At 36.4% G+C, this 9,194-nt stretch overlaps 2 protein-coding genes across 2 annotated transcripts in view; both read right to left on the bottom strand.

Moving 5' to 3' along the window:
- Positions 1-1,698: 1,698 nt before the first annotated feature.
- Positions 1,699-4,924, bottom strand: mrpl24 (mitochondrial ribosomal protein L24). Its single transcript, XM_032535551.1, has 6 exons — positions 4,806-4,924; positions 4,339-4,525; positions 3,496-3,591; positions 3,007-3,110; positions 2,327-2,457; positions 1,699-2,125 (listed from the first exon to the last, which is right to left on the bottom strand). The coding sequence occupies exons 2-6, from the start codon at positions 4,519-4,521 to the stop codon at positions 1,989-1,991; spliced, it is 651 nt and encodes a 216-aa protein (XP_032391442.1). The 5' UTR covers positions 4,522-4,525; positions 4,806-4,924; the 3' UTR covers positions 1,699-1,988.
- A 1,837-nt stretch (positions 4,925-6,761) lies between these two features.
- LOC116701688 (hepatoma-derived growth factor) overlaps positions 6,762-9,194 on the bottom strand; it is a 6,679-nt gene continuing 4,246 nt past the window's right edge. Inside the window, exons 4-6 of the mRNA XM_032535550.1 lie at positions 8,999-9,157; positions 8,711-8,899; positions 6,762-8,559 (exon numbers count right to left, since the gene is read on the bottom strand). Coding sequence (XP_032391441.1) covers positions 8,539-8,559; positions 8,711-8,899; positions 8,999-9,157 — 369 coding nt within the window. The 3' untranslated portion in view covers positions 6,762-8,538. The remainder of the gene's footprint in view (positions 8,560-8,710; positions 8,900-8,998; positions 9,158-9,194) is intronic.

Raw genomic sequence — 9,194 nt, 5'->3', positions numbered from 1 at the left:
CACTGTGATACTCTAACGCAATTAGATTATTTGTGACATCATTTTTTTTGTCACTGCCTGGCAACAAAGTTAGTTGCTTCTACAGCTGGAGATCCGGCAAGCCTGGTCTTCCGGTAAATCAGCACTAGTGGTTAACCAGCAAGGAAAAAAAGATTTTGCCACCTACCTCATAAATCACAGATGAATGTGCAGCTGAGGGAAGCTTAAAGAAGAATGGGCATCATTTTGATAGAAACAGATAAAACTGGATATTCATAGCAACAAAGGGATATTTTAAGATCATGTAAACATATTTAAAGACAACACCATTTAGCCAAGACTTTAAAAAAACTACTGAGGTACTCTTCACTTTAATTTCAGTACATTTCAACTCTCTACATGATGGTATTATTGTTGTTTCCAAGCCTTCTTCTTCTTCAAGTTTTATGTAACTAAAGATGTACTTGTACAGCGTGTATTTTAAACATATAATTGTTTACTTTCAATTATTCTTAATAATAATAATAATAATAATAATAATAATAATAATTCTCCTTTACTTTTTACTTTGCACTACCATGCACATGCAGGATGTGTCTAAAGGAAAAAGTCATGAGATTTAATTCTGAAATGCATTGAAACTAACTTTCTTTGATTGGGTTACTACTAGGATTGATTTTGGGAGAATGGCCTGGCTCAATATGTCACTTATAGGAGAGTTTTGCTCCAAACTATGCAAGATGTGGCTGAAAGTATGACAAATTATTAAGCTTTGAACTTTGATTTCTTAGTAAATTAATATCATACAGATGAACTTGATCCTAAATTCATAACCAAATGTCTTCCTAAGTTAGATCATGGTCGAAACATGTAATAACTGTAACACGTCACAGGAATAACATGCAGTGCCAGTCAAATGAGGTGAGAGAGAACTTTGTTGAAACTAGTCTCCTCCCAAGCCATTTCCTCCTGCTCAGTTTCCCAGACACGTAGGAAAGAGAGACACATTTGTCTAAAGGCTTTGAGTTTTGTCTGGGCTGGTGTAAAATAATAGGACTATTTTCAGCCTTATGAATGATCACAACAGGCTGCAACTATTACCATTAGCAACCTTGCCAATACTAAGAATAAGGTTAATGTTCCAATCAGGGAAACTCTACTGTATGAGGCATACTACAATTTAATGTCCTGATTTGAGACAGAAGCTACTGTAAACTAACAGTTATGGCTGTTATATTGATGGCTTTTTGATACAAAATTACTCAACATTGTTAGCTTGTTAATACAGTTTCATTCCTGCTCTATATTTGAAGTATTTGCCTGGTGTGGGGAAACCTTGAAACACTGGATTGTCTCTTTGCTGCATGTTGATGCTGATATATCAAAGCAAAACCTTCAAGTTGGGAAACATTGTGGTTTAATACTATTGTTGTTTGTATTGAGTGAACCTCCAGAATACAAGCAGTTATACATTAAAAATGAGTTAATGTGGTCTTGCATTGCCAGACCTATCTCCACACAGCTGGAGTATGGTCTGGCTACATGGCCTATCTATTCTGGGATAGAGTAAAGAAATGCTCTGGCTCGTTTGGATTTCCTTTAACCAATCATAGCCGTGCTGGGTGGTGCTAAGCGCCGATAGAGGAAATAGTGTGAGGTGAGGAACATCTGGCACGATTTCAGGCTTTTTCCGAGCAATGTACATCTGTTGAGCCAGACTAGTTTACGTATGACATTTATTCACAATTACAAAGAAAGAAACATAATTCGAACTCTGCTGTAAATAGAGAACAATTGAAACTGTACCCATTCAGGGCCATTTCACCTCATATTTTTACAAAGCTGTCATTTCCTTAATAATAACATGTATGTTGCACCAGTATTTTACAGTCCATAAACCTTACTTATGTCATCCTCATAGTTATTCTCGACTTTCACCAAAAATTTGTTCAGAGTCCCTGTGAAAACTGGATAGCACAATGGGGCCTGAGTGTCTCTGAATTCTCTGGTCAGTACCAGTAGGACCTTCGGGGCCTTCTTTTCTCCTGGATGCCCAGTTTCTCCATGACTTCCTCCTCCAGGGTTTTAAGAGACGGTGTGTAGGTCTTTTCTAAAGTGTCTTCTGGACTGGTATCTTTCGGACCATCTGTAATAGCAGAAAGAAAGAAAAATAAAAAAAACAGTCACATGCAAAAATCTATTCAGCTTGAAAAGCATAAGAATAAGAAGGCATGAATTTGAGCAGGCACCTTTTTGCCCTGTGTGTTTTCATATGAGTAGTACGAACTAGCTCGTTTTTGAGCACACCCCAGACTTTAGAGAGTACCTCCCACACCCACCCACACACCTTTCCACTGCTGTGGTACAATGCCATCTCGTCTCTCTACAATGGGTTTCGGGATGATTCTACCAGTCCTGAGAGACACTCGGACTCTCTCACCCTCCTCTGTGAATTTCCACTCCACATCAGTTGGCTTCCTGGAAGATCAATATCAGCATGTCATTATTAATTTGTTATGAAACCAATACAGTACATAACGCTAGACTATTTCTTAACATCTGAAAATAGTGTAGAAATGTTATTATTCAGCACTTATCCTGATGATAGCGTGAAGAAATAACATGCAGGAAGTACAGCACACAACCAGATGCAATCTGTAAATCTAGAAATTTGTTTACACAGATTCTTTTCTTTGCTTACGTGGCAAAAAGGTTGATAGTCTCCTAAACAGACATTTTTTTAAATATAAAATGTTACCTTGTCACTTTTTATCTGCTGTCAACACTTTTATTACAATTCATTCATAATAACACCAGGAACTGGAGCTCTTTAGCACAACTTCAGCACACGCTACTTAGGACTCCAGATAAGAATAATGCAAGATCATCTAGAAAAAGGATAATAACTCATTTTGACAGCTAATCTGTGGTTCAGCTATTGTTAATGTCTTGAGGTGGGTGTGTACTTGCATAGGCATACTTTTTTTCTTGGTTCTAGGTTCTTGGTTCTTTCTTGGTTTACTGTACCTGTCTGAAGGGTCAATGAGTGCAACGTCATGGAGCAGGAGGGGGGCTTCACTGGCAATGTAGGTCCCCCGGTAATCCCCAGTTTTTCCAATATACCTGTAATGCTAGGACAAAAAGACAATAGTTCCAAACTTTAAAAACCGGGTGGTGGCCAAATGGATTTTTTTGGTGCACTTTGTCAGATTGTTTCTCCTAGACAGCTGTCTCCATCTGGTGGAGCAAAAAAATAAATTCACAGTATATGACACTGCTACAATAGTAATTAACATGAAAATGTTACTGTTAATTTCTTTTTTTGGTGTAAAAAGATGATTCACAAGACATTTCTGTATCCAAAATTGCTTAAATGCATAATAAAGCATGAACACTCTGTGTAGAGAGAACAGCAAGAGCCAACTTCTTATCCTCTCATAAGTACCACCAATAATACTTCAATACACTAAACAGCTTCCCGTTTCCTCTGGGAAATAAAGGACAGTAGATCCTTACTGTGTTTAGGCCCTCCAGCATAACCCAGTTTCTGTGTCTGAAGACTTGGATCACTTTTCCATGCTTCCCTTTGTCCTTTCCTTTGAGAATCTCAACCTGAGAAATGAAAGAAACGCAGATACTTAGATAGACTTAGATACTAAGACCAGTTAATTTTGTCAATTCAAGTTTTGCCAACAATGTTTAAGAGCGTCACCCACAAGATTCTCTTGAAGCAATCTCTTCATGCATTATTTACTGGAATTACTTTAATATTTCTAGTTACAATATTACTTGTAACAGTTGTGTTATCAACGCCGGAAGAAATCTATGCATCTTAAGTAAAAATTGTAATTCCTCTTTAAAATGTAACATTAAAGATGGCTCCGCATTTAAAATGTAACTAATAAGTAAGTAAATGAGTGTGAGTTTGGAAGTGAACTTCTTGTGCTCATTCTTCTAAAAAATAAAAATTGTTATATGAATAAATTTAAGAACTTAACTTCTTTACAGAGATTTAAGTAAGTATGTTCTTCTGAACTCTGCATTATAACTGATGTCCTGTCCTGTTAGAGGTACAAAGGAGTTACAAAGGTTCTCAGAACTGTAGACTGGATACTGGGACTGAAGTGAGACTTCACCAAAAGAAGTCACAAGTCAGGACTTGTGACTTTGACTCGTACTGAACTTACATGAGACTTGACCATCTAAAGACTTAACTTTAAAGTAGCAGGCAAACACATTTAAGTTTTGACCTTGTAAAATCCCAACAGGACTGGCAAATTCACATACATTGAATATTTAATTATAAGGACTTGCTACTGACGTGTAATTAAACATTGGGACTTGACCAAAGTTACCCACCGTGTCCCCTCTAAGCACAGACCAGTCCTCTGGTGCTATCGGCTCCACAAACACCTTTCTCCTCTTCTTCCCCGGCGGGTTCAGCCTCTTAGCAGCAGGCGTCCACGGTCTGTTGGTACCAAAGCGGTAATCTTTGGGTATAACCACCCTGGCTGCCATAGACAGGAGAGCGGTCAGCCTCATTGTGCTGCAGGGACAAAACAAAACATTGACCAAGGTAAACGAGCTTAAAAGGTGCCCAGTTTCCACTGAAACACTCTCAACACAAGCTATGCTAATGTTACCTTACTGACAAGATATCATTAACGTTATGTTACAGCGGCTAAACATACGCCACTATTATCATTATTTCTAGCACACTTAAAACACATTTTTTTTAACCATTAAATGAGACTGCTACCTATTTTATCAAGGCGTTGTACTGTTATAACAAAAACAAGTATAGCTAACATGCAGAAAAAGCTTACCCTCTGTTGCTCTGTTGTGTCAATGTCACATGTAGCAGCACTGGCACCAACTATCATCAGCAGGCAGCGCCTCCTAGTGGCCAGGAGGGTAAGACCTGACTGTACACATGCGCAGTAGACAAATGACGCATCTGCAGTTGGACATACTTGTGGCCACTGAAAGAAAGATGACAGGGTACTTCCGTGTAGGTAATTGGAAGTCTGCATCTCACTGAGTCAAAATTAAATAATATGGATACAGACAAAGTAAAATCTCTCCAGGGGTGAGTATTTTTTGGAATTGGACTTATTTGAAATTGTACAATTGTTGTGGCTCAGTTTTTCACAATGTTGCCAATGTGCAAAAAACACTAAATCACATGTTCCTTCCTCAGCATACATCCACCTTATATCAGCACAAATGTTATTGTGTATTTGTGTACATCACATCATTAATGAAGAATGTGTTTACAAGCTTTACATGTATTCTCAGTTCAACAAGCAGCGTTGCAATGAAGGAAAAAAGGGGAAATCAATGCAATTTTCTTTTTCTAAAAAATCCTGTTAATATGTTTTCAATGTCTGTTTTGGAATAGTAAATTGTGGTTAAATGTTATATCCTTACAAGTATTACAGTATACTATAGATTACTGTATGTACTGTGACCTAATTTATGTACATACATCATACATCACAAAGTTATGATGATAATAATATAGTATCTAAATACTTTGTGGTCAATGCAAACAGACTAAATCACAATCATCATTTTATCTGTTATAAATGTATGATATACTGTAACAAAGTCTGACTTATAAATACTTACAATACTACAGCATATTCAGTAAATAAGTTTTCAAGTCATTCTTACTCATTCTATAATCTGTGATGAATTGACAATTGCCTACTGTGTTGACTAGAATTATCACTGTTTGACAGCATAATTTAATAATAACCATTTTCTTTTAAAATGCAATCAAGATGTGTCATTTGCAAAATTATGAACACAAAATGCTAAAGGTGACATAGCTGTATTCTGTAAAAACGCAGAGATTCATTTTTATAACAAATTTAATAGTAATGGGGTTTACAAAACCCATGGTTTCTAGCTAAAAAAATGTATTGCTATATTACAAAAAAAAACTACACAATTAAATGTTGTAAAAAATCTTTTTACCTTTACTGTTTTTGTTATGGTAAATAAAATTGAAACATTTTGATTAATAAGAAAATCTTACACTCATTTGCAATTTGTGACATCCTGCTTTATTTTAAAATGTGTTGAGGGAAACTATTTACAAAACTCAATAAGTTTACAACATAGATCATATTCATAGAACCTATACACCACAAGACTAGAGGCTACGTTTTCTGAAATCCTGCAATCAAACACGTATAAGCACTCTGAAGCAGTCATTAAGCTTGTCAACCCGATGTACCAGCTCGCACAGAGAATGTTTACCACCAGCACCTCATGGATATTCTAAATATGACAAACAAAAGAGGATTCAAAGTTTTGCCTTCACCAACAAAAAAAAACTTTAAAGAACTCCTACTCACCAAACCACCATGACAAATACAAAGCTGTCAAGACATGTTACACAACACCGAATCTAGTTCGGATTTTAGAACTAAAGCCCTCAACTGTGTTGCGAGGCTCACTTGCCTTATTTTTTTTGATGAAAAAGGTGCCATTGATGGTTTCTTTTTTTAACAGAATGAAAAGTATGTTAAAATTAATTAGGTTCAGATTGGTTGAAAAGTAAGTGGAGTTTCAACACTAGTACCTGATTTAGGATGTACTGTAGGACTCAAGGAGGATTTAAACAATTAAATTAAAAAGATAATGAAGTCAGTCCCATTCATTAGAAAACTCAATGACTAAGATGTGATTGTTTAAGGTTCCAGACTAAGGAAGTGGATCTATAATAAACATGCGGGATTTACAGAATATAAAGATGACAGAAACATTTTTTGTATCAACATGTTTATTAAATGGCCTGGCAACTACAACAGTAAACTAAGCAGCAGATGAATGGCAGTTCCCGAAAGAAAAAGAGAACACTTAAGGAATTACACCTTAATTAATGCCAAATTATACCCTTGGAATTAATAATCAGAATTGAATTTGAACATTTATAGTTTAAAATCCGCAGTTTGTTATAGGTGGGTATAACCTATATTAGGAACAGCAGTGAGGGTTATTTTCACCTGTAAAAGCTGAGATTACCCTTAAATGCAGATTTAATTAACTGTGGGCTTATGTTGCCAAATACTGGAAAGAACACTAAAGCAATGACAACATCCAAGTAACATGGTGAGCAGCTCCAGCATTATGAAGACACTTGAACCTTAAGTTACCTACAGTGGAAAATAACAAACACCACATTTTGAACAGGTCTAAACAAATGTTGAAATAAAACACATCTTCAAAACATCACAACTTGATTTCACAGCCAAAATAATAAGACCATCAAAGTTAAATAGACTCATAATCCAGTTAAGAGGGTTGGTAACCAAAAGGTCAGAAAACAAAGTTTTACAGATGGTTCACTGTAGATTCTTTTAATTTGTCGAAGAAAAAAAGAAAATCACAAATTGAGTAGATCTGTCAGTAATACATTTGAAAAAGGAACACATTTGGAACAACAAATTACAGTATGCAATTAGGTGTACTACCCAATTACATCTCAAGTATCAAGCAATGGCAGCATTAATGTGAGCTTAAGAAATTGTACATAACATGAAATTGATATTTGAGTTGATGGATTTTTAAAGTGTTTTCCAGATCATTTCCCCAGAAAAAGGTGGTGACAAGTAACTTTTATCCCCAGTAAACGCCACAGCTCCACCTCCAAAGTTTCAAGACCGAGCTCTGACGCAACAACATTCAGGAATGTCTTTCTGCTTTCAATAATTATCAATCATCAGCTTAAGAAAGTTACAGAGGGGTTTACAAACCAACGGTTTTAATCCTACAATAGTTCTTCTCAAATGGGCTTTACATATTCAATCTAGCAAAATGAATCCCGTCATTTGGTCACTTGCAATGAAGCATTCACGACACCAAAGCATCAAAACCTGTGTTGCATTAAAACGTCATACAGTGAACAATACAATGGTGAAAGGGGCAGGACTTTTTTGTATAATTCTGAAAGTGCAATATCTCATGTATCCAATAACTGAATATATGATTTAAGATGAGGCTAATAAGCTAGGTGAAAAAAATGGAAGTAATTTCTGAACTAAAGCTGAGAGCGTGGGTGAAACATTTTTTTCATATTCCTGTACAATATTTACGTTTTAAAACCATCAAATTGGAGTATTCATCTTTTTTGTGGTTTTAATCTTTTTTTCCACTAATTATATATATATATATATATATATATATATATATATATATATATTCAGTGTTCAATTTTTTTGACACCTAGCATTCAGTCTTCGTAATTATGTAATTGCACTTAGAAATAAAAAATATTTACACACCAAAATCTCATTTATAAATGAGCATTAAAGCGCCCAGTTAAATTGTTTGAAATCCGATTAGCAAATGTTTTTTTTCTGGGATATATGATATCCCAAAAATGGCAAATGAGGATTTGTTTGTCTCTCAATACAAACACTTTTTTTTTTTTAAATCCTCCTATTAATTAAACAGCTGATAGCTGGCATCCTGCAAATGGTCGTGTTGATGCTTAAATTCCAGAGAGAAAAGCATCAAAGGTTCTTGGTTTTCTTCTGAGAATTGACGTTAAGCGCTGTCTGTCACAGGCTGCAGGGAGAACAGGGGAGAGCAATTAAAGGACTTATAACATTTAGTGTCTCGGACATGCAACATAAACATACAATTTTATCATTTATTTTTTGCATGGTCCTTAAGTATCTATACTTAACATTATTGCTGAATAACACAAGTGTTTCACCTTATCTGCGGTCAGCTGGCCTCCTGCTGGAGCCTTTTCCTGGGCCTCTACTTTTGACTCGCTCTGTGAGGAGGGCGCAGTTACCTTGGGTCCACTCACATCGTTAAGCTTGGCCTCCACGTTAGACTTGTCGCAGTCCACTTTAGAATCACCTTCTGCCTCTGTGTCCTTCGGCCGCTTGGGTGACGCCTAGCAAAAGATTTAAGGACGAGCCATAGAGACAGAAAGCTCAACTACAAATTGACTAGAAAGCTCTATACGTGGACTGTGTACGACTGACAGACTCACCTCTGTGGACTCCTCTGCTTTTCGTTTAGTTCTTCCCCTCTCATTCTTCTCGTCAATGACCAGGGCCCCTTCATCCTCATCACTGCTGCCTTCTGCATCGACTTTCTTTGAACTGCCTGTATCCCCTGTTCCTTCTGACGCGTTTTCCTTCTTTGCTGACTACAGGCAAAGATTGGGGGGAAAAAAAGAAGAAGAA

This window comes from Etheostoma spectabile, chromosome 14 (assembly GCF_008692095.1).
Source record: "Etheostoma spectabile isolate EspeVRDwgs_2016 chromosome 14, UIUC_Espe_1.0, whole genome shotgun sequence".
Classification (NCBI taxonomy): Eukaryota; Metazoa; Chordata; class Actinopteri; order Perciformes; family Percidae; genus Etheostoma; species Etheostoma spectabile.
This window is presented reverse-complemented; position numbering and strand designations above follow the sequence as displayed.

Bases quoted from the DNA above. Each gene is read 5' to 3' on its own strand.
- mrpl24 (XM_032535551.1), bottom strand. From the start codon at position 4,521: ATGAGGCTGACCGCTCTCCTGTCTATGGCAGCCAGGGTGGTTATACCC. The intron at 3,592-4,338 runs GTGGGTAACTTT...TTCATTTCTCAG, and splicing joins CTGTGCTTAGAGGGGACACG to GTTGAGATTCTCAAAGGAAA. The intron at 3,111-3,495 runs GTAAGGATCTAC...TTTTTGTCCTAG, and splicing joins TGCTGGAGGGCCTAAACACA to CATTACAGGTATATTGGAAA.